At 41.6% G+C, this 25,850-nt stretch overlaps 2 protein-coding genes across 4 annotated transcripts in view; one reads left to right on the top strand and one right to left on the bottom strand.

Moving 5' to 3' along the window:
* The window catches only part of mcc (MCC regulator of WNT signaling pathway), a 333,254-nt gene that overhangs the window by 7,831 nt on the left and 299,573 nt on the right, over positions 1-25,850 (bottom strand). The window lies entirely within an intron of this gene.
* LOC124484257 (developmental and secondary metabolism regulator veA-like) lies at positions 3,057-9,166 on the top strand. Its single transcript, XM_047045113.1, has 7 exons — positions 3,057-3,414; positions 5,985-6,171; positions 6,457-6,514; positions 6,616-6,941; positions 7,624-7,841; positions 8,219-8,378; positions 8,845-9,166. Exons 2-7 carry the CDS (start codon positions 5,985-5,987, stop codon positions 8,982-8,984), a joined length of 1,089 nt encoding a protein of 362 aa, XP_046901069.1. The 5' UTR covers positions 3,057-3,414; the 3' UTR covers positions 8,985-9,166.

The raw sequence follows: 25,850 nt of genomic DNA, 5'->3' as shown, positions 1-25,850 counted from the left end.
AGCACTTGATGTCCCGAATAAATCATTAAATGCTAAAACAAGGGATCTGAATTTGGTTCTTCAGCAATCCCTAGATTCTGTTGCTCCACTCAAACCAAGGAAAAGAATAGACAAGAAACTGGCTCCATGGTATTCAGAGGAAACCCGCACTCTCAAGAGGTCCACTAGAAAATTAGAGCGTAAGTGGCGTACCACTAAATTGGAGGTTTTCCGCCTGGCCTGGAAGGACAGCCAAATAGAGTACAAGCAAGTCCTCATCAGGTCCAGATCAGAATATTTCTCTAAGTTGATTAGTAAGAACAAACACAACACTAAGTTCCTATTTGATACTGTTGCAAAACTCACTAAGAAAAGTACACTCTGTGTTAGTTCAGATCTCTCTCCCAATGATTTCTTAGATTTCTTTGACCAAAAAATCTATGCAATAAGGGACAAACTACAGACTAGTCCTGGAGGAGTGGCCATCAACACTGATTTTCCCTCTGTACCCAGCATTCTGCATGTTGAGACTCTCACTCACTTTAACCCTATTTCTATGGAAGCATTCATCAAGCTGATAGATTCCTCGAAACCCACTAGCTGCCTTCTCGATCCCCTCCCTGCCAAACTTTGTAGGGAACTTCTCCATATTATTGGACCGCCCATGCTTAGTATTATTAATGAATCTCTTGTAACTGGACAAGTCCCTGACGATTTCAAACAAGCTATTATCAAGCCCCTTCTTAAAAAACCAAACCTGGATCCAGGTTGTCTTAGCAATTACAGGCCCATTTCAAATTTGCCATCTCTCTCCAAAATTTTGGAAAAAGCTGTGGCAAAACAGCTCACTGAGCACCTCTCCTCAAATCAGCTCTATGAACCTCTCCAGTCTGGATTTCGTCTTCACCACAGCACTGAAACTGCATTAGCCAAGGTAGTCAATGATCTATTATTAGCCTCTGACGCGGGCTTTAGCTCTGTCCTTGTTCTTCTAGACCTAAGTGCAGCTTTTGACACTGTAGATCATGAGATTCTCCTGGAACGTATGGAGAACTATGTTGGGATTTCTGGTACTTCACTTCAGTGGTTCAGATCGTATCTATCTGATAGATCACAATATGTCCACTATGATGGTTGCTCATCCAGGAGCTCCATTGTAAAATACGGAGTACCACAGGGTTCAGTTTTAGGCCCTCTGTTATTTTCACTCTATATGTTGCCTTTAGGAAACATAATTAGAAGTTTTGGGGTAGATTTTCACTGCTATGCAGATGATACTCAGCTATACATGTCTATAAAGCCGGGAGAATTTCCACATGCTATGGAAACCTGTGTTTCCGGGTTGAAAACTTGGATGACTGCAAATTTCCTTCTTCTTAATTCGGATAAAACCGAGGTTCAAATTTTTGGTCCGAAAAAACACCGAAATAATTTATCCCATCTAACCTTAGACTTAGACGGCGTCAAAGTATCTCAAAGCCAGCTGGTAAAAAATCTGGGAGTCACAATGGACCCAGACCTTTCATTTGAGTACCATATTAAGCAAATCACCAGAACAGCATTTTTCCATCTACGTAATATTGCCAAAATACGAAAATTCCTCTCAAAGGATGATGCTGAAAAACTAATACATGCTTTTGTTACGTCCCGATTGGACTACTGCAATGTGTTGTTCTCTGGCCTCCCAATTACCTACCTAAAAAACTTACAGCGGGTGCAAAATGCTGCTGCTAGACTATTGACTAAAACTAGAAAGTTTGATCATATAACATCGACTCTTATCTCTTTACACTGGCTCCCTATCCAAGCCAGAGCTGATTTCAAAGTTCTACTACTAACTTACAAATCTCTGCATGGATTGGCACCACTGTACCTCTCCGGTCTCCTTGCACCCTATTGCCCCGCAAGGTCTCTAAGATCTCAAAATGCCGGCTATCTGGTAATACCCAAAGTTAAGAAAAAAACTGCTGGAGGTAGGGCGTTCTCATATAGAGCACCTCTTCTTTGGAACAAATTACCCATCTCAATTAAGGAAGCTGATACTGTCTCGACATTTAAAACTAGATTAAAAACGTTCTTGTTTAGTCAATTCTATGATTGTTAAAGGGAAGTATGTGTGTACTTTCTATGTAAACCTGGGATGTGTGCTTGCCTATGTGTGTATCACATGTAACTTTTAAATTTTAATTATAGCTTATGTTCACATTGCCCAGCTAGATGTTACAAATAAAGTAAACCTGTTACTGTATATTGTTAGTATTATTATTATTATAGTTCCGTTGCTGTATATTGTTACTGTTATAGTTTTTATTACTAGTTGGAGACAACGGGGGACTGGCTGTTTTCATCCTTATTCGTATAAGTATAACCTACTTTAGAGTTCTTTCCCCTGGAACAGATTTCATGTTCCAACTGAGGGGGGCTGTTGTTGTTTTGGTGTGTGGGGCTGCATCAAATACCCTTTTTGCTCTGTTAAATTGCTGCACTAGTCCACACTTGACCGGTGGGGATCTCATTCTATTTTGACTGTAACTGTTAGCTGCTCCTGGCATTCTCTAATCCCTGCTCTCCTCTCTGTCCCCCCCCCACACATTCCCTGTGGTGTGGGGGGTTTGAGCTGTCAGGACCTGCTTGGTCGTCGGTCTGCCAACGCTGAACCAGGTCGTCACCCGGAATCCAGTCTCCATGACGGCCAACAGCGAGTTTCCCGGTCCCATCCAACGTCTATAAAGCCGAACAATGGATTTTGGTGTTTCAAAACCCATTGACACTGTATGACTATGTTTAGCTTGTGTTCTGCTCCTCTCTCTTACCAACCGTCTCTGGAGGAGGGGATCCCTCTCTGAATTGCTCCTCCCAAGGTTTCTTCCATTTTTTCTCCCGGTGGGAGTTTTTCTGGGAGTTTTTCCTTGTCTTCCTTGAGGGTTTAGGTTGGTTGAGGGGCAGTTCTATGGGCGCATGTGAAGCCCTCTGTGACATGCTTGCGTGTAAAAAGGGCTATACAAATAAATTTGATTTGATTTGACTACAGTACTGTATCATGTAGCTAAATCCAATGTAGCCGACTGCTGTACTGTACAGTATAGGGTATGTGGATAGTTGGCCTATCAAAAATATAGCTAGTAACTTGACAAACTATGTTTATTAGTATCATGCTAATTACAGTAGCAGATTTATTATTTGTACAAACCAATAAGACATGGTCAGTTTTCCTTCTAAAGGATTGTCCTAACTTAGCCAGTGTAACAGTCTGTGTCTTAGTACATTGTGCATATACAGTAACATACATACAATATGATTGATATGTGCATATTACTTGATGTGTTTTCTATCAGTCTTGTGGCTAGGTCCAATCAAACTTTTCTCTCTGTCTTCAGCATATCAGAGTGGTCACCAAACCTGCACCAACCCATCACCCCGTCTTAATTGGTTAAGGTGAGATAAACCTTTCCACCCTGTTGCTTACAAAATATACATCGCAAGCACAGAAGGCTGAAACTTTGTTCTCTTGTGCTTTTGAAAATGTTTTTTTTTTAAATGAATAGGAAGACTGCACCGGTGTCCACTTCAACTTTAAGAAGGAGGGCACGTGTAGACTTAGATAAAAGACTTGGACACATTAGGGATGACTGTACAATTGGTGTAACCAAAACGGGCCTAGCTGGATATGATCATTCAGTTACAGTTGGTGTCAATGACCCCATGGATAACTCTGACCACCCTGATTTTGAAGACATGGATACAGACCCTGGTAGTTTTTATGTGGATTACGTAGATGGAGATGAGAACATATTTGATTCAGATCAAGACTCTGATGATTCAGAGTTAGACCATCCAAGTACCCTCATTGATAGGTTAGCAAATTGGGCCCTGACTTTTGGCATCTCAATAGTTGCATTAACAGCTCTATTGAGTCTGTTACGTTTCTATCACCCAGATCTTCCGAAAGATGCAAGGACTGTTCTAAAGACCAAAACTCAGTACACCATTCGTGAAAAGGCTGGAGGTCAATATCACTATTTTGGAATTCTCAAATCTCTGAGCAAAGCTATTTCCAAAATTATAACATCTGTTGTAGATGGTTGTACTCTCCTTTTACAAATTAACATCGATGGGTTGCCATTGTTTAAGAGTTCTCGAATGCAGCTTTGGCCCATCCTAGGACTGTTACTAAGTGCAAACATGAAAGAACCAGTGGTGATTGGACTGTAATGTGGACATACAAAACCCAGTTCGGCAGAGGAATACCTTAAAGATTTTATTACAGAGCTCCAAGAATTAGAACAGGGTTTTACTTTTGAACAAAAAAGACTATTTTTGAAGTTAGAAAGTGTAATTTGTGATACTCCTGCTCGATCTTTTATGAAAAACACCAAGGCTCACAATGGCTATTCAGGCTGTGATAAATGCTCTCAAACAGGACTCTTCATAAACAACCGCATGACATACCCTTTAACGACTGACTACCTACATAGGACAGATGAATCATTTGCACAGCAAATTGATGATGCACACCACAATGGCCCAAATCCATTTAGTCCATTAGACTTTGGTATGGTATCTCAATTTCCACTAGATGACATGCATTTGGTTTGTTTAGGTGTTGTTCGAAGACTGCTTAACCTTTGGCTTAGAGGTCCCTTGAAATCTCGTTTGTCTGCCAAAGTTGTGGACAGTATATCATCCCAACTCGTAAAAATGCGCCCTAACATACCTGTTGAATTTGCCAGGAAACCTAGATCCCTCAGGGAAGTCGATCGTTGGAAAGCAACTGAGTTTAGGCAGTTTCTGCTGTACACAGGTCCTGTTGTTTTGTCTTCGTTTTTTGATAGTAACACATACAACAACTTCATGCTGCTATTTTGTGGAATTTCAATTTTGGCTAGTCCGATCCGCTCCTTATCTCATGTCAATATGCTCATATGTTGCTCAGAACTTTTGTTAGCCACTTTGGTGACATATATGGCAAAGACCAACTTGTTTACAATGTTCATGGTTTACTTCACTTGTCCCATGATGTCCAACGACGTGGCTGCCTCGACTCAATTTCTGCATTTCCTTTTGAAAATTTCCTTCGCAAGGTTAAGAAGTTTGTGAGGAAGCCAGAATACCCCCTTGCCCAGGTCATTAGGAGACTGTCTGAAGTTGACCAAAAACCTATTGTGAAGGACACTGGTTTAGTCTGTCCCTTGAAAAAGCAACACTTTGTTAGTCCTATTCCCAGCGGTCTTTCAGTCAAAGCACAATATCAGGAAATGTACAGCGAGCAATGGGCCATTAAAGTATCAGTAGGGGCTAATGTCTTCATTATTGGAAACAATGTTTGTGTCATACACAACATTGTCAAATGTAGTGATGGAGTCTATGTTGTATACAAAGTTTTCTCAGAGAAGAAAGAATTCTTCTGTTACCCGTTCAGCTCATCCTTCCTAAATATATTTATAATTTCCAAACCATCAGAAACACTCAAATATGCCAAAGTATCTGACATCTCACTGAAATGTGTGGTTTTGCCCCATAGAAATCAACTTGTGGCCATGCCTCTTTTGCATAACTAAAAGGACTGGGGTGGTTATTACTTACTTATTTTTACTTTATTTGTATTACTTTATTTTTTTTACTTTATATTTTCATCGTTGCTTTTATTAAATATCTGAATTGATGACAAATGTATATAAGACTACCCCTTAAGTATTGATTTGGTATGGGTTGAAAAAGTTTCATGAAATATAATCTTACTGACTGACAAAAGACTCTGACCTTGGCAATCATCACAACGTTCAGCAATTGCTTGACAGAACAAGACTGTAAGTAAACATTGACATCATAGTTGACTATATGTATATACTAGCATATGTTCTTAGATCTGGGTCGTACAACCAAACATCTGCAAACAATTGGTGTGCCATAGTCACATTCAACAATGTGAACTGTGGAAGATACAATGTTTTTATCAAAGTATTTAAATACTTTCTACTAAATGTCTTTCTGTCCTTTCTTTTCAGATGTATTTGTTAATAGAATTTATTAAAAGCAAGGATGTAAATATTGTGCCAGCGGAGTGGTATTCAGATGGTGAGACCTTTTGGCCTAGTTACACTAAAGATGAACGTGTAAATGCTGCAATAAGTAACCGGGAGAGCCCTGGAGAAGACTGGAAGAAATTCGATGTGAGAGTCTATGCAAAAGCTGGTATGTTAACACTGCATTTTGTGCTCTTGTTTTGAGGATTTAAAAGTGCTTCTTCACTTTGGTTAATGATTTAGCTTGACTGTTTAAATTGTTTGTTATTACCAACTAACTAATAATATTATGTAATTACCAATTATACAGAAGTACTGTCTCTTTGGGCAAATAGTAGTTATTGTTCCTTCAAGTGTCCTGTTAACAGAATTTAACAGAACACAACTGTCATTATAGATAATTACTTACTGGCAAGGCAGAAATCAAAGACTTTAATGACCTGTCAAACATCAGATCTAGAGTCCGAAGCTGAGATGGATAGAGGAAGGGGGAAGCGCAAAAAGAAGCAAAGGTTAGTTTATTTATTTATTCATTTCAGGAAATTCACTAAGTTAATGTTTATAATTGTCAACCTTAATTTGTACCAAATAAAACCATGTTGTCCTTTTTTAGACGGTATGGAGAATTTGACTGGGAGAGTGATTATGAAGCTACCCCAGAAAAGACACAGGGACCTCGCCCTCAGCATCGACCTCGGCTAGGGTCAATACCTGTTGCTCCTCCAGTGCCAGGTCCAATGTCATCCTTCCTGCCACCTTCTCCTCAACCTCTAAGCTCAATTTCCATCTCTTTTCCTGCACCTTCTCCTCAACCTCTAAGCTCCAGTCCCATCTCTCCCTTGAGAGCACCATCTCCTCGACCTCCAAGTTCTCGACAGACTTATTTTAAACCAATCTACAGAGTGGGGAAGTCCGGAAGAGATCAAATCCCTTGCACTGGTAAGCGTTGTTACTCTTTTATCATTTGGCAGCTGGGTAATATTTGATCAGTTCTTAAAATGTTATTCTAAAACTGGTTGTTCCCATCCTTGATTGTGATTGGCTATATGGCGTTCCATGCCGTTGTAAAATCCAGCATAACCATACAGGTTGTCCTCAGAACATTCTTTAACATTCCATATTACTGCGCATCGAATATTTCAAATTGAAAAAGACGGCAAAGGTGTCCATCTGGCTGTTGCGTGGCAACGATTTATGTAGGAACTATACTTTGTAGTGGCGGAAGAATGACGGTTTATTATGAAACTATTTTGTTTCCAATAGTTTTTATTTATGAAACCATATCAGTAGTAACAGTTTTAGAAAAGCAATATTGGGGCTTATTGCTTAAGTACAACTTTGATCTATGATTTGATCCATTTTAAGTAAAGGGTGTTCAATCCTGGGCCTCGGCGTCCGCTGTCCTGCATGTTTTAGATCCCTACTCCAACACACCTGATTCAAATAAATGGTTGTTGTCAGGCATCTGCTGAGTTTCATAACAACCCGTTCATTAGAATCAGGTGTGTGTGAAACATCTAAAACATACGGGACAGTGGACCCTGAGGACCAGGATGAAACACCCCTGATGTAGAGCCATGTCATGAAACTCAAATTCTATGAATCCTCTTTATTTTTGCAGTTGCTGAACTACACATATTAACACTGCTGGAACAAATAAAGCATCAGCAGTCACAACTTACTGCAGTAGTCAACAGCCTAGCTGGGAGGATGGAGAACAGTGTGTCCCAACCAGAGATGCCAGAGACCTTACATTTCCCACTGAGCAGTCTTGGAGAGGTGACTGAACTTGAACATTGGCTTCAAGATGAAACAAATGCCAGGCTCAAACAGAACATGGTATGACTCATTCATATTTCATATTTAATAGATCTTAATGGTATGGTAACTAAATGGACAGTTTAAGGGTGGTCCTTCTACACCAGTGTTTCCCAACCCTGGACCCCTGCATGTTTTATATGTTTTCCTGCTCCAACACACCTGATTCAAATGAATGGTCATAAGCAGACTGGATAACAACCTATTCCTTTGAATCAGCTGTTTTGGAGAAGGGAAACATGAAAAACATTCAGGACAGGGGTTCCCTGGGGACCAGGATTGGGAACCACAGTTTTAAGGGTTTGATCTTCTTGTTTTGCAGTCAGTTCTGAGGTTCCTTATTTGCTGTTCCATATAATTTTCTGTACAGATAACGAAATTATTTTGTTTCAAAATAGATTTCTGCTCTAGCAGCTATTGGTGGACATGATGCAAAAAGAGTAACGTGGAACATTCTGGCACACATTTTTTCTAACTCTGTTGCTAAGAAGATTAACTGGAAAGGGGTGAACGGAAAAATATCTTTTAGCCAGATGACAACAAAGGCTGTGCTCCTACGTGAGTAAATTAGTAAAGAGATTCAATACATGTTGCATATGCTTATAATTTCATTGTATAGCGATGACCATTCACCTTTAAACTAACATGAACACTGTACATGTTAGTCATTTAGAACAGTGGTTCTCAATCCTGGTCCTCGGGACCCCCTGCCCTGCATGTTTTAGACGTTTCCCTCCTCAAACACACCTGATTCAAATTAATGGGTCGTTATCAGGCCCATTTATTTGAATCAGCTGTGTTGGAGCAGGGAAATATCTAAAACATGCAGGGCAGGGGGTCCCGAGGACCAGGATTGAGAACCACTGATTTAGAAGACCCCTTTCTACAAAGCAGCATAGGCTTCCAAAAGCTAGATATACATTAACTAATTGAATAAATATTGAAATATGATATTTTTTGACATCGAGCTTGCAACACAAACATTGTAAGACATCGATTATTGTATGTAACTTGTTTTGTTTAGGTGCTGTACGTAAGTGTCATGTCTCACAAACGGCATCTGATGACGACATTTCAAGGCACGCCATCAGATGGTTCACTCTGGCCTCTGACCGTGGAGGTGGTCGTAAAGAACGTGCCATGGCTGCAAGACCAGAACACTAATGAGGACTATTTGTCATTTTTGTGTCATCTGTGAAAAGTGTGTAATTTATTTGATCAATTTTTATCAATGTCTAACTTATTAATGTTGACTGCCACTATTTAGATTTTAATTGTACTTTACTTCTTGGGTTAAACACTGTACAAATTGATTCACACTTGAATTTAAAATATATAATGTTTCACTGTAGCCATTAATGTACTTTTTTTCTTTCTATTTTATGAATTCCTATGTATTTTTATATGAATTTCTATTTATTTATAATAAAAGGTTGCATTTAAAACAACTTGTTTGTAATGAGTAGAAGTACACAATACTAACATTGTTTCATAGATTCTTAGTAAATGCTTTTATATTTTATAAAAATTACAATGCTGTACAATACAAAAAACGTCACTGTTATATTTGATTACGTTTCACAGCTGTTAAAATGAGTTAGGGGAAGTTGGCGGTATATGGCTGTTAAAACATAGATGTTAACATTTATTTGTAATTTCTCATAGCATATTTAAAGAAATTTAAATTAAAAACTGGAACCGAAATGGATCTGGATCAGAGCCAATCCAGAAGTCAAATGAAATACGGCTGATTTGGGTCTGAGCCGGGCCAATGCTGGCCCAAATTTGTTTTAGATCCGGATTCCAGATCCGTAACGGTTTTGGCCCGTTGTGCACAGGGGCGTGTTCAGGGAGTGGCACAGGGTGGCACGGGCCACCCCTGAAATCTGATTGGCCACCCCAATATATGATTGGCTATATGCCCAGTCAGAGGCGGGCCACCCCTGGTGCCACCCCTATCAAAAATGTCTGGACACACTGCTGCTTGTGCATCTGGACCCCGGGCCAGGTCCGTTTTACGTATCCGGTACGGATGTTGTAATAGGTCCGGCACGGACCTGGCGCGCATACTTTTTGTTATCTGGGACATTACTCACTGGCCCGCCCAGGCAAATTTGATCAAAATGCATTTTTTGTTTGTTTGTATTATTCAAATTTATTTAAGAAGATATATTATTATACATCTGATTTATAGTTGACTGGTGTGTGTGTTTAATTTGTTTTTCCGAATAAAATGGAACTGTTGAAGCAAGTTGTAGAACGATAAGAGGTAACTAGCTATGGTCTCTGGGCGGCCTTTAGCCAACTAGCTAACTTTGCTAGACTATAGTCTGCTTTTAGCCAATGTACTAACATCGCCACAATAATGGCTAAACAAGTGACCTGCCCCGGACCGTCTTTGTCCTGGATTCCTCTACTAGCCTGTTGTCTGGTAGGCTACCTTTGCCCTGTCATCAGTAGCGGCTTGGCCATTGGGAGCACCGGGAGAATTCCGATGTGCCGAAGCACTTTTGGGACGGGGGCCGCTTGCCTAACAATTTTGTTTTCCTACTAAAAGAAATTTCGGTAGAAGATTGAGCGATACAGTTGGCTAGCTGTGCAGCCCTTAGTGCCGCTTATACACAACAGTGACACTGACAGATCGAAAGCTAGCTAGTAGAGACAACATAAAGATGGAAAACCAGACTAAGAAACGTATACGTAATTACCTTCACTAGACAATGGTTTATAAATTGAAAAAAACGGCTTCCCTGCTTGGCTTCATGGAGAAATGCTCTGAATTTTCAGTAATTTGGATAGTTTTCGATGATATTATTCAAAATCAAGTGAATTGACTACAACCATAAAAAGGAACAACCTGAGGGACTGAAGCCCAAGGAGAACAGAAGTAATTTGGGCTGCTCTCCCTGACTGACCACAGGCAAGCAAGGTAAAGCGTGTTCCCTGTAGAACTATGATTTGCAACGACTGCAAACAACTTACTCAGAGCATAGTCGAACTGGAGTTAAGAGTCAGAACCCTCATAGATATCAGAGAGACCGAAGACTTTATAGATTCCATGCTAACTAGCCCGGAGGCTAAGCTACCGGCTAATGAGCCACCCTTGGAACCAGCTTTCTCTCCACCGGCCGATCGACCAGATGAGTCATGGCCTGCTCTCGGCGCTAAACCAAAGAGGCCTAACGCTGCTTCTACCTTCATCGGAGATGGGACTGGCGCCAAGGCTAAAAAGCCAAAAAAAAAAGCAAGGCAGAAACTCTTCCCGCATCACCTCTCCTCCTGTCCCACTCAGAAACAGATTTGAACCACTGGGAACTTTCTCTCCCTTGTGTGTGGAATCCAAGGCGAAGAGGCACAGGAGTGCTAGCCACGCAGCTAACCAACATGAAGAGCCCGGATTGCTGACACACCATGATGGTAGCTACTACACACATGCAAATCCAACATATCATCGTCTGTTACGACCGGGAGTCCCCCATTTTACTCCAAGCCCCTCTCGGGGCGCTGTTCGACCCCCTATCAGGCCTAATCAGACAACAATATCACAGGATTATAAAGATCCAAGGTATGCTAAGACTATCCACAGCCCATCAGCTCTTAGAGGAGCTAACGCTGCTAGCACTATAGAATCTATTGCTAGCACTGACACAGTGGCTGACCTTGGTCTAGCACAAGGACCTATCATTGCTAACCCAAATAAGATAAGAACTGGCTCCGCAGCTACAAATAAGGCAAACGTAAGAAATGCAAACACAACACCACATATTGCCACTATCTTGATTGGAGATGCCATGACAGCACATGTTAAACTGGCAAAGACAGAAAATATTTGTCTTAGCAACACATCTGTCGAGGAACTGTCGTCAGAGGTACTAACAATCCTCAACAATAAACCAAACAACCCTAAGATTATCATCCACACTGGCTCGTTTGATATCCTACACAAGAAAACTGGCACTGAGATACTTAAAAAACATTTTACCCAGCTACTGAACACACTCAACAGATATCAAGATGTATTCATCAGTGGACCAATTGCATGCTTTCGAAGAGGAAAAGAAGCCTTCAGTCGACTACTATATTTTAACACATGGTTGGCATCTGTCTGTCTGGCACACAAACTGAGATTTATCGATAATTTCAATGTGTTCTGGAACTGTGCAGACCGTTTTCAAGCTGACGGACTCCACCCAAACCGTAGAGGATCTCAACTACTAACAGCAAACATCAGTCACGTGCTCCTGACCACAAATCAATTTGCTCCCCCTATCCCTGTTGTGTCTAAGCTGACTGACACATCCCAAACAACCTCCCATGGAACAGAACAGAACATTCAAACAGCCTCCTGCAAGGACATGGGCCTTGCACAGATCTACACCCCCCGGATGAATTCCCTTGTGATGGAACAGCTCAGTGACATAGACTCTCCCAAAGAAAAGCTACGCTAGGACAGCCACCATGCTATTTCATTGGACATACCAGTCATCATCACAAACAGAAAATGGCATGGTAAAATGCATGGTTACAAACCTGAAACTAGTGTTAGAAGTCACAGAACTATCCATATTCTTCGAACAGATTTATCAACCCCTGTTTTATCTGTTAATACCCCGCAGATGAAACTGGCCCTTCTAAATGTTAGATCACTAAATAACAAAACATTTCTAGTTAATGATCTGGTCAAAGAAAACAAATTAGACTGCATCTGTTTAACAGAAACCTGGCTAAACAACGACACGGCAACAGCAACTTTGATAGAAGCGTGTCCGCCAGATTACAGCTTCCACTAAGTTTCTAGGAAATCCAAAAAAGGTGGAGGAGTCGCAGCTATTTTCTCCTCTGAACTGTTGTTCAAAATCACTGAGCTAGGTGAATTCACCTCATATGAATATCTTGCTATAGAGCTCAAAACCGAATCAATACTTTTTGTCATTATATATCGGCCACCCAAGCACTCACCAATATTCATACAAGAATTCTCTGAACTATTATCACTATGTGTCACTAGATATGACAAAGTAGTTTTAAACGGAGACTTAGGCCACGTTTACACATAGCCGGGTATTTACAGAAACGAATATTTCTGCCCCTACGTTTTCTAAAATAACGTCGTACACACAAGTACGTTTTCAAAAATGTTTCTGTTTACATGAACCCGCATATACGCCCCCGAGCGCCATCATAACTATGCCAAACCTGTAGGCGGCAGTGTAATGTGAAGGATAAAGCCATGCAAACCAATCACAATTTTCAAAATCAACAACTACGAATGACAGACCGACTTCCTTCACCTTTCAGGCGCGAGGTTCATTTGTTTGAATGATTCACAAATGCGATGCACAAATGTATTTCGTGATTCAGAAATGTAATGCAATTCACAAATAAATGACCCCATTATGCTAGACTTCATGCACCACCGGCGGTGCCGACAGCCGGCTGCGTTGAAGCTGAGAAAGCCATTGGCTGCTTCAAGTCAGCCGGGCTGCAGGCGACTCCGGCGCTGCATGAAGTCGAACACACGTGTTACTATAAACAGGACGCTCTCATTACGTGATGCTTTTTTAGTCCCATACTGTGAGCTTTGAGAATCTAAAACTCTGTTTAAGCTAGTGCACACGCAAACACAAAAACAGAGTTTTCAGAAATCTCCACTTTGGCTGGAGTTTTTAGAAATGATCGTTTTCCGTGATAAAACCTCAGTTTTCGTGTAAATGAAAGGCCACACCGCATGAAAATATATGCGTTTTTCTTCCGTGTAAACGGGGCCTTAAATATCCAAGTAAATAAAAAAGACGACCCAAGAACTATTGAGCTCTTAAATCTCCTAGACAGTCTCAATCTAACTCAACACATAACAGACCCAACACACCGGCACGGAAACACACTAGATCTAGTGATAACAACTGGACTAAATATCAATAATATCTCAATAACTGAGCCCTCTCAGACCATCATTGTATACTTTTTAATGTGGAAATCATCCTAACAAAAACCACAAAATAATTCTTAGTCCAAAGAAGATATTTAGACGATACAGCTATGATGACATTTTCTGAACAATTTGCTCTATATGAACCAACTAATCATGATTGCTCTCTGAATGAAATGGTAAAGAACCTCAATGATGCACTATTATCTGTGTTAGACTCTGTTGCACCACTGAAAACCAAAAAGAAGTCCACAAGCAGAACCTCCCCATGGCTGAGAAATAAAAATGTTAGTGAAACTAAAAGAAAATGCCGTGCAGCAGAGAGAAAATGGAGGAAAAAAAAGATCACTATTCACTACAATATCTATAAAGATACACTAACCACCTACAACAAAACTATCCGTCTAGCGAGGAGAGAATATTTCTCCAACATTATTACAGAAAATGCCAGAAACTCCAGAGTTCTTTTCTCCACCATTGACCAGCTGCTAAACACTGTCCCTGCCCCCCCGCCATCCTCAGCAGTTAAATGTGAAGAGCTTGCTTTGTTCTTCAAGAACAAAATAACTTTGATCAGAGCTAGTACTAGTAATAGTGGGGTCGAAACTGACATCAGTAGATTCTGCAACATAACCATGAGCACATTTACCTGTATCACACTTAGTGAACCTTCAAAAATTGTCAGTGAATCTAACTCCACAACCTCAGATATTGATCCTATACCCACAACATTCTTTAAGCGAGTGTTTGATAGTGTCTCAGGTCCGGTGCTAGAGATTATAAACACATCCCTTAGAACTGGCGTCTTCCCAGATGCCTTCAAAACAGCTGTTGTAAAGCCCCTATTAAAGAAACCCAAATTGGATAACAGTCTACTTGCAAATTACAGACCAATATCAAACCTTCCATTTATTAGTAAAGTACTGGAAAAGATAGTTTCAGAGCAACTAAATTCTTTACTTGAAGAAAATAACATTCTGAAAGTCTCGCAGTCAGGTTTCAGGAAATATCACAGTACTGAAACTGCTCTCACCAAAATAATTAGCAACCTCAGACTAAACTCTGATGCAAATAAAGTCTCTATCCTTATCCTTTTAGATCTCAGTGCAGCATTTGATACCATTGATCACAACATCCTAATCAATAGACTGGAAAAGCTTTTTGGGTTCACGGATAGTGTATTGAACTGGATGAAATCATATATCACAGGAAGGAAGTTTTATGTTAGTTTAGGAGACCATAGGTCTAAGAAACATGAGAACTGCTACGGGGTTGCTCAAGGAAGCTGCCTAGGTCCATTACTTTTTTCTCTTTATATGTTACCACTCGGTGACATAATCAGAGAACATAACATGAATTTCCATAGCTATGCGGACGACACACAACTGTATATATATCCACTGAACCTAACGATGCAACGGCCATCAATTCCATTACCAGCTGCCTGTTGGCAATAAACAAATGGATGAATGATAACTTTCTTCTAGTCCTACTATGTGGCCCCAAATCCAAAAGAGAGATGCTTACTAAGAATCTAGGAAGTTTAACCCCCTGGCTTAAACCAGAGGTGACAAGTCTTGGTGTAATCCTGGACTCAGATTTGAATTTCAACTCCCACATTAATAAAGTGACCAAAACTGCTTTCTTTCACCTGAGGAATATAGCAAAGGTACGACCATTCATAAACCAAAATGATGCAGAGAAGTTAATTCATGCTTTTATATCCAGCTGGCTGGACTACTGTAACGCACTTTTCGCTGGTCTTCCCAAAAAAAAACTGAAAGACTACAGCTCATTCAAAATTCTGCAGCTAGATTATTAACCAAAACTAAAAGGAGAGAACACATTAGTCCTGTCCTAGCTACTTTACTCTGGCTCCCTGTTATCTTCAGAATTGACTTAAAGGTCCTAGCTACATTGCTAACTCTCTCATAAACTACACACCAGCTAGAACACTGCGATCATCAAATGCAGGCCTATTAGAGGTCGCCGGAAGCAGCCATAAGAAGATTGGTGATGCTGCCTTTGCCAATTATGCCCCAAAACTATGGAACAAATTACCCATAAATATCAGAGAAGCAATTACGCTAGACATTTTTAAAAGACAGCTTAAAACCTACCTTTTTACCAAAGCATTTAACTAATTTTTATCTCAGAAGGGCCTTACAACTGGTAGTAGTTATATTATTGTTTTTATAGATTTGCTTTGTATTCCTGCAAAGATTGCGGCTTGTGTTTGACTTGCACTATTATGTGTTATATTTGATCAATTTTGTTAAGTCATTGTATTTTGTTATTCTGTAGCTTTTATTATTATTATTATAATTGTACTTTATTTTAGTTTTTTATTTTATTTTAATTGAGAAACCACAAAGACTGTGATTGTTTTTGTTGATTTTATGTAAAGCACCTTGAGCTGCAATTCTGTATGAAATGTGCTATATAAATAAAGTCTTACTTACTTACTTACTTACTGTTCGTTTGTTTTAGATAAAGCTCCAAAAACTATTTTTGGCTCAAATCACGCGCGAGCATTAACCGTGGAAGTCCCTAACTAGCATCACATCAGGCATAGAATTTGCATGCATTAGCAGGGCGTTCGCTGTGGTAGGGTATACGGGACGGGTTCTTGTGGGCCGGTCTGTCCAGGGCCTATTTTTACTCCCAGTCCGTCCCTGCCTGTAATCCTGCCTCAGTGTGTACCGAACTCAGTGTAGAACTCATAGATTCATTTTTTGCCTTCTGCCAGCTCCGTTTTGTACTTGTAATTTTGTGCGCTCTGCGCTTGTATCATCTACCCCAGTCTCCACTGAGTATTCGTTCCACTATGCTGGTTTATCCAGCCTTTATTGAGCTCTGTTGGTTGAACATGATGTTTAGATAGTGTTTTGTTGTTGCCTTTGCCGAATATTGTAAAGCAAAGGTGTCACTGTTTTTGCAGTTGTTCTATAATTTTTTCTACTCTTTAACACCGTGTTGTAACTGGATGCGAGCGTACGACTGTTGCGTAGCATCGGACGCTCTCTGTCCACACTGTATCCGTCAAATTCACTTCTGTAAACTAACCACATGTGCTCGACTACGGAGCTTTCAAGGTGAGCGACAACAAATAAATAGAAACAGGGCGTCCAACACATTTTTTGGCCACAACGTAGAGCTAATTATTATTCAAGTCTTTTTTTTCGAGGAAAAATTATAGGCCCACTCACTTTTGCACTGGCCCGCCCAAATGACAATTTCTGCCTACGCCCCTGCTTGAGGAGTGAGTTTCACCACACACCGGCTACATGTTGATCTGTTATCTCAAACATAACCTGCCATGGAGCAGATTAGGTGTGCAGCATGAGTTTCCATGGTGATGTATCCTGGTAAGAAGTGAACCACCGTCGTGACACTGAAAATCCTTAAACTTGAAGTTACCTCACTCAACCCTAAATCCCGCTTCGTAGTATAGGGCTCTGAAGTTTTATGATGTGATCTTAGCTGCGAAGGGGTGATCCTTTGGGAATGTAAGATAACAAAGACTGTTTTGGGACAGTTAGTCTACAGATAATGATTGTTCTACTCTGATTGTACTGAAGGATTGTTTTGTTTTAAGGAGTGAGCCAATGACAGAAGGGTCATGGGACAGCTGAATGTCTGTATTTCAAGTTCAAGTCTTTTATTTGTCAGGTACACAGAACAACACAAGGTCAGACTGTGCACTGAAATTGTTAAGACAAGACAACGCAAGCACCTGGCATAAACATAACATAAGTACACAGAACATAATTTAAATCTCTGCTGAGCTTAAATAAGTTAAACTTCCTAAATATACAGATAGCAATAAATAATCGACTATACTAACCCTAATACTCAAACTTCCTAAATATACAGATAACAATAAATAATACACTATACTAACCCTAAATGCACATAAAACCTATTACAACCATATAACCTATTCTAACCTAGGTGGAGTACAGTACAATAGTGCAAAAATGCAGATCAGTGACTATGTCAATACAGGAGCCTGATGGCGAAGTACAGTGAGGTACAGGAGTGCAATGTTACTGATGTGCAACCAGTAGCTGAAAGTGACAGTGTATTAGTGACTAGTGTGCAGTGAATCAATGTCCATATCAGTGTCCATTCAGATGCCTGATGGCCCTTGGGTAGAAACTGTTATTTACATTTAGTCATTTAGCAGATGCTCTTATCCACAGCGACTTACATTAAGTACAGGGACATTCCCCCGAGACAAGTAGGGTGAAGTGCCGATCCGGCAACCTTCTGATTACCAGCCCGATTCCCTAACCGCTCAGCTACCTGACTCCCTACCTTTGTGCTTCTCTTTTTTGCCACTCCTATAAAACATATCTGGGGTACCACTGCTTTTGCCTGTTAGTGTTTGCAATGCTGGGATGAAAACTATCGTATTTCTTTGATTTAACGCCGCCCTTAAATAAACGCCGCACCAAAAATGAACATTGTGTAATAAACGGAGCCCTCAATTAAACGCCTCACAAAAAAAACTGAAAAGGGTTATTTAATTGGTTAAATTTAAACAGTAATCAGATTCAGAGCGAATAGTGTTTTTACTGACCCTATCAAAGCATGCTTAATTGTTCTTTATCGCCCACCAGGACCGCTTGCCGACTTTGTGGAGGAGCTGGACATGCTCCTCAGCGTCCTCCCGGATGATGGAACCCCCCTGATAGTCCTTGGGGACTTCAACATCCACCACCAAGGAACGGAGACCGTCGACTTCTTGTCTCTCCTGACTTCCTTCGACCTGACGCTGCTGAGCACACCGACGACCAACAAGGCAGGCAAACAGCTAGACCTCATCCTGACACGTAAATGTATCACTGACTTAACCTCTGTAACCCCATTTCACATTTCTGATCACTACTTTATCCAATTCTGTGTCTCTCTCCCTCCAACTACCTATCTCCCCTCCCCTCCTAACTTTCCGGCGCAACCTCCGCTCCCTATCCCCCTCCCATTTCTCCTCTATTGTAACATCCTCCCTCCCATTGACGAGTTCTCGTCCCACCGCACTAACACTGCCACAGACTCCTTGTTAACCATTTTAACTGCATCCAGGCCCTGACATAAAACATTTTGCTCACCAGCCACTGTGGCTAGTGGTTTTCCAAACTTACTAGCCACTCAGCAATTTCACTAGCCACAATTTTGTTGTTGGGAAATTACGTTTTATTTGATTAAAGTTTACTACGGTTTGCTACAATTTTCTTGAAGAACTAGATTTACAATCCTTTAAAATGTAAATGACAATTTTAAACACCCAAAACAGAGACTATTCAGAGACTAAATAGCGGTAGAGTGACAACGGGCTCCCCTAAACCAAAATTGTAAAATCCCACAGCGCAGAAGATCTTTTGGTACATCAGCTCTTTCTTACAGGGCTTGTAAACTGTGGAACTCACTGCCCACCAAGATTAAGATCATTTCTGAGTTTAAAATGTTCACCTTTAGGCTTAAGGCATGGCTGAAAGCAAACCAAAACTGTACCCATGTAAATGTCTGAGCGTAATGAGTTTTCAATTAGTACAATTGCATTGTGTACCCTTCGAATTAGTTCTGAATGTGTATTTTTCTATTCTGAATTTTTAAAATTGTATATTGTTTTTATTATGTGCTATTGTAGAAAGGCCCATCCAGGGACGGGAGTTGAAAATTAGCTCTTGCTATAAATTCTATGTGCATCACATAAGCTGCAAACTTTGCTCTGTAGCTATGTTTAACTGCATTGTCCCTGTCAAATAAACGAATAAATAAATAAATATGTGTCGCCAAATCTTCAGCTCTTATAAGTGTGTAAAGCTCCTTTTGTATGAAAATATGCAAACGATTAAGACAAAGACAAAAAGAATAGCTCATTGCATATAACGGGGTGTAAAGATGTATTGAAAATATATGAACTGAACAGAATTTATTTTTGTCCAGTTAAATATTTATAAACAACACAAGTCTCTTTATTTTCGGTTTCACATTCATCACCAGTTTTTCTATTTTTTTCCAACTTGTCCTCAAGTTGGATCAAAAGCCCCACGAGACGAGCTTTCGCGTGTGTTCGCGCGTCTATGTTGTCAACGAACGTACCGTGGCCCGAGACTGTTTAACACAGGGGAAACGATACGTGCTGGTTGAAATGCGTGCGTCTCACGGTCAATGCCTGAGGCTTGAAAACCCTGCAATTAGTTTTGTATTTTGTTTTGAGAAGACTACATTAAAAAATCTTATAGCGAGAGATAGAATTCCACCTGCCAAAGTGGCTAGTAAGAGTGTCTGCTTTACCCGCCACAGCCGAATTCTACCCGCATTTGGCGGGTGGGCGGGTGCCAATGTCATGCCCTGACTGCATCACTTGACTCTCTCTGTCCCCTGTCAACCAGGCCTGCACGATCTTCTCCCTCCTGCCAGTGGCTTACGGATGTTATTCGTGAAGAACGGTCCACCCTTCGGGCAGCTGAGAGGAGATGGCACAAGTCCAAAGACGGTCTGGACCTTGATAAGTATCACTCCCTCCTTAAATCCTTCTCACATAACTGGTGCTAAAACCCTCTACTTTCTGAACAAAATGAACTGCTTCAAACCCCCACACACTTTTTTCTACCTTCTCCACCCTTCTTAACCCACCTCCCCCACCCCCTCTCCACCCTGACAGCAGACGACTTCTCCTCCTTTGAGAAAAAAGTCGCCGACATTAGAGGTCGGTTCCCTAAACCCACCTTTCCTTCCCTCTCACCCTCCATGACTGACCCAACTAAATGTCTAAACTCTTTCTCTCCCCTGTCCGAGGCAGAGATCTCTGACCTCATTCTCTCTCACCGCCCCACCTCTTGTCCCCTTGATCCTATCCCCTCCCCTCTCTTTCAAACCATCTCCCCCTCCATCATAACTTTTCTTCTCCTTGACCTAAACTCCTGTCTTACCTCCGGCACCTTTCCCTCTGCCTTCAAACAGGCCAGAGTTACCCCTCTACTCTAAAAACCCTCCCTTAACCCTGCCGTCCTCCAGAACTTCAGACCGGTATCATTGTTACCCTTCTTTTCAAAAACAATTGAACGTGCTGTATCTAACCAACTGTCAAACTTTTTCTCTCAGAACAACCTACTTGACCCCAACCAATCGGGCTTCAAGACTGGCCACTCCACAGAGACTGCCCTCCTTTCAGTCACCACTGCCCTCCAGTCTGCCAGAGCGGCTTCCAGGTCATCCGTCATCATTCTGCTGGACCTTTCTGCAGCGTTTGATACGGTTTAACCACCAGATCCTGCTCTCCAGACTTTCTGAGATGGGCATCACTGGCACTGCACTCCAGTGGATCTCATCCTATCTGTCGGGAAGATCCTACCAGGTCTCCTGGGGAGGCAAACTGTCAGGCCCTCGCCAGCTCTCCACTGGTGTCCCACAGGGCTCCGTCCTTGGCCCCCTCTTCTTCTCTCTGTACACCACCTCCAGGGGCGGACTGGCCATCGGGGATACCAGGAGAATCCCCGGTGGGCCGACGGGTTTGGGATGGTCCAAAATGCCGGCCAACTACCACTACCAACCGGCCCTCTGACATCGTCAGCACCTCAACTTATTTCACGTCACAGCTTGAATACGTATAAATTGCTCTAAGACCTAGAATCAGTGACAGATATTTATACTGCTCCTCGCGATCTGTATTCACACTCATGGTGCCGATTTTTTGAAAATTAAACATATATGATGTGATTTCTTTATAATCATCCAAAATAATGCTAAGTGTATGGGTATTTTTCCAAGTAGGCCAATGACTGGTCGATACGTGCGATGCATTGAGTGGACAATGCACCGTGTTTTGAGTGGGCCGAGCGCCGTTTACTGAGTGGGCCGGTCTGACTGTATAACTCCCACTTTTTTTCCCCAGTCCGTCCCTGACCACCTCACTTGGACCAATCATCACCTCCCATGGCTTCTCCTACCACTGCTACGCTGACAACACGCAGCTGTACCTGTCGTTGCCCCCGACTGATCCCGGGATCTCAACTAGGATTGAGGCCTGCCTCACAGACATCTCCGCCTGGATGACCGAGCACCACCTCCAGCTGAACCTCGCCAAAACAGAACTTCTCATCATCCCGGCTAAACCCTCCATCTCCCTCTATCTGTCAATCACCCTGGGATCTGCGATGGTGACCCCTTCATCCTCTGCCAGGAACCTTGGGGTTACCATGGATGATGAGCTCACCCTCACAGCCCACATTGCTGCGGTCTCCCAGTCATGTAGATTTACCCTCTACAACATCCAGAAGATCAGGAGATACCTGTCTGAGCGTTCAAGCACTTGTCCTCTCCAAGTTGGACTACTGCAAGTGCTTGCCGGCCTCCCAGCATGCGCAACCCGCCCTCTCCATAGGATTCAGAACGCAGCAGCCCGCCTGGTCTTCAATCTACCCAGACGCTCCCATGTTACCCCGCTCCTCATCTCCCTCCACTGGCTTCCCATCACGGCCCGTATCAGATTCAAGACTCTGGTACTGACCTTCCAAGCAGTGAACGGGACTGCACCTATATAGCATAGAGTACATCAAGTCTATGCTCCAGCCTTACACCCCCACCCGCCACCTTCGGTCTTCTTCTGACAACCGTCTGGTGGTCCCAACGCTCAAGAGCGCCCAGTCCCAACACAAGCTCTTCTCCTGTCTGGCCCCCCAATAGTGAAATCAACTCCCCACCTCCATCAGAGACACTGACTGTCTCCCCACCTTCAAGAAAAGGCTCAAGACGCACTTGTTCCGGGAGTACAATGGTACTTAGGAATGATTGGCTGGACCTGATGTTTCCTCCAGGAACACAATGACTCTTTTTGCGAGACTTGTTGCTCTTGTTGGTTAGTTGTAACTGACTTCAAACTACTGGACTTGCTGTGTAATACATTTTTGCTGCTTGCTTTTTTCCACAGGTACACCCTTGCACTTTTTTTAGGTTCATATTGTTAAATTGTTAATTGTAACTTGTTCAACTACATGCTCTTATGGTTCTTCCCTTTGGGACTTATTTGGTTTTCAAAGTGTATGCTTCATGTTTTGGCTACCCGCAATGTTTGGGGCTATCTCGTTGTTATGATCAGTGACCTATGCACTTCTGTAAAGCTTTCTTTTGGAAGTCGCTTTGGATAAAAGCGTCTGCTAAATGCATAAATGTAATGGATATGCGTTCAAACGGAAATGTCCGTTTATTCGGGGAAGGAATTTTTTTGTTTACGTATTGACTTTATTTGGACATGTTGCTTTCGGTTTTGTGAACGAGGTTACTGTAATATGTACATTTGATTTCAACATGTGCGTAGTGATATCCATTGACATGGAAGCAATCAATGGTTTTTATTTTATTTTAATAGCCGGGTGTTTTGTTGGAGTTCACAGATGTTACTGTTGTTTAAGGAAATATATGTAATATGCCACAAGGTGAACCACGAAAAGTCTTTTAGAAAATGATTCCCACTCCGCAGTCTGGCATCTACACGATCTTTAGCTTATAAAAAAGAACGAGTCGTGCTAACCTACCAAAAAAAACAGAATAAGGAAAAACAGATTAAGGACACTAAGTCCTCACTGTGAGTGTCAGGACAGTTATCTTCCAGTTCCTCAGTTTCTTTTGTGTTGGCACAATTACAACAACGACATGTGTGTGTGATAGAAGGTTTGACCCATCTGTACTCTACGTTAAACGCTATGATCCTTTAAAATGCATAGTAGCTAAGCTGGCATATTCCCTGCCCTAAATCAACTCCTGGTTCAGTCCTAAATACATGCATCCTCGGTACTCTGAACCATCTGAAAAGATTGGCCCAAAACTAAGCAGGCAACAGTAGGAAATTTAGAGTATCACATAAACTTGTCTCTCCTGCAAAGGACTGGATCTAGATTTGGGATTGAGCAAGACTGAGCGTTCTTGCCAAAACTGATTTCAGCACTAGTTCTCCTTTGCTGCACAGGACAGGCTTAGAATGTTTGCCTTTGACGTGTGTTGGTGGTCATAGTTTCATAGTTTCATACAGTTTGAGTATAGAGAAAGAGCCTCCATTCTGTTTTCACAGTGGTTTTTAACCTGCCTTTGTTAGTGTTAAATGCAGCAATACTTTATGTTACTGCTATAGTCAAGAGTTTAATAAATTGTACTTTAGGGGTGTAACAGGGTTAGACCTAGCTGTAAAACCAGCCTGGTGGGATAATTACTTGCATGTGAGCAGGCCTGTACAATAGCAAACGGTTTACAATAAAGGTGATGGAGAAGGTGTGTAGAACACACCTAAGCCTTTAGAATATTATTACTACAGATTTCTACCAGTATAAGTGAGTCAAAGACGGTCTTAATCTGTTAATATTTAATCTAACTGGCTGGAAGGTTAGTCCCTTCTGAGATGGCGCTAAGCATAGCCTACACTTAAACGAACAACATAAGTCTGTGCAAGTCAGTCCTGCAGAAAAACAGGAACATCTGCCTGTCTCACAGGCACATTTGCAGCCGCAGTGTGTCACATGCACAACACAATGTCAGGGGCCGAATTTCTGGTCATCCAGGTGACGTGCAAGGTCCCATACTCTATTTGCCAACCATATCTATCCATGTTGACAAAAAGCAGCTACCTTATTGGTGTATACCGATCATGTGTCGACCGTGCCACCAAAATCCTATTACGCTCTGAAGAAACTAGTTCTACATAAAACATTGACGCATCGACAATCGACTGGAATTTCAGCGACAAAACCTTTTTTTGGTAGGTTAACACGACTCGTTCTTTTTTATGAGCTAGAGATTGTGTAGATGCCAGACTGTGGAGCGGGATGAAACGATAACCGGGTTCACCTTACGGCCTATAAAGGGTTATGAAGACGTGATTAGAAATGTTGTTTTACACACTTTGATGTTTCAAGAAGGGAACAATGAATATTCTTTGAAGAGGTATATAGACTAAACATTTTAGGTCAAAATAGTGAACTCTTGGGGTTTAATAGAGTTTTGATACAGGTATTAGATGAAATTTGGTAAAGAACGCAAAGAAAAGATAACTACAATATACTTTAATTTGGGTGTTTTATCAGGGCCTGGTACAATGTTTGGGATAAACAGTTAGGTTGTTATGAGTGATATTCTCGCCATCTGAGCAAACTATTATAATGAGTCTATGAAGACAATAGGCATATTATCATGGCTAAGTCAAACACCGCCACCGCTGCCAGAGCAAGACAGGCAGCTTGGCAAAAAAATTGCCGATAAACTAAATGCGTATTTTGGTAAAATGTATAGGCTCATCTTTAGTGCCTTATTACCCCAATCAATCAGATCACATTTCTTTAAATGTGCCTGCTGGCAGTAGGCTTAATGGAAATTAATCATTGAATGAGATCTTGCTAGCGAAAATAATTATATAAACTCTTTCAGAATAAGTATAAAAACAAGGCCAAAGAGTATCTAATTGATACTAATTCATAGACACTTATGAGAATATATGTAGGCCTACTGAAAGCGCTTATATCATGTACTATAAATGTGTATATGCATGTAAGCCTATGTGTAAATCCCTCTTTGATTTCATTGACTGGGACATGGAATATGATGAATTGATTCCTCTGCTGTTTAAGCACCAATACCCTACACTTTTCTTACAGCAACGCATGGTGCGGCTTTGCCAATGTTTTCTGCATCGCCTATACTGTCACGGCCACAGCCGTGCCCCCCAATTGTTTTTGGTTTTGCCCTGCCCTAGTGTTTCCCTGTCATTGTCGTCACCTGTCTCGTTCAGTTGTCGTTAGTTTCATTGTGTTCACCTGTGTCTTGTTTGTTTCTGTGTATTTAGGTTCCTGCTTTGTGTCCAGTCTTTGTCTTAGCATTACACTTTGTCACTGCGTGTACCCTGTCTGTTTCCTGTTTTGAAAATTAAACCTGTGTTCCTCGCTATGCCTCGGTACTCCCCTGCATTTGGGTCCAACCCCACCTCACGTCGTGACAGAATGCTAAGACCAAGATGGGACCCAGCAGAGAGTTCACCCAACCCTTTCCTAGGGACCCGCCTGGCCTTTGGTGGACCCCGAAGCCTGCAGCTCAAGGCCCACCCCAAGTCC

This window comes from Hypomesus transpacificus, chromosome 22, assembly GCF_021917145.1.
Source record: "Hypomesus transpacificus isolate Combined female chromosome 22, fHypTra1, whole genome shotgun sequence".
Taxonomy (NCBI): Eukaryota; Metazoa; Chordata; class Actinopteri; order Osmeriformes; family Osmeridae; genus Hypomesus; species Hypomesus transpacificus.
Note: the sequence above shows the minus strand (reverse complement) of the source record. Positions and strands in the feature narration are given on the sequence as shown.

What these genes read in the sequence shown, in the direction of transcription:
- LOC124484257 (XM_047045113.1), top strand. Translation starts at nt 5,985, where the DNA reads ATGTATTTGTTAATAGAATTTATTAAAAGCAAGGATGTAAATATTGTG. An exon ending in AGATCAAATCCCTTGCACTG is followed by an intron (nt 6,942 to 7,623) that starts GTAAGCGTTGTT and finishes TTATTTTTGCAG; the next exon opens with TTGCTGAACTACACATATTA. An exon ending in CCAGGCTCAAACAGAACATG is followed by an intron (nt 7,842 to 8,218) that starts GTATGACTCATT and finishes GTTTCAAAATAG; the next exon opens with ATTTCTGCTCTAGCAGCTAT.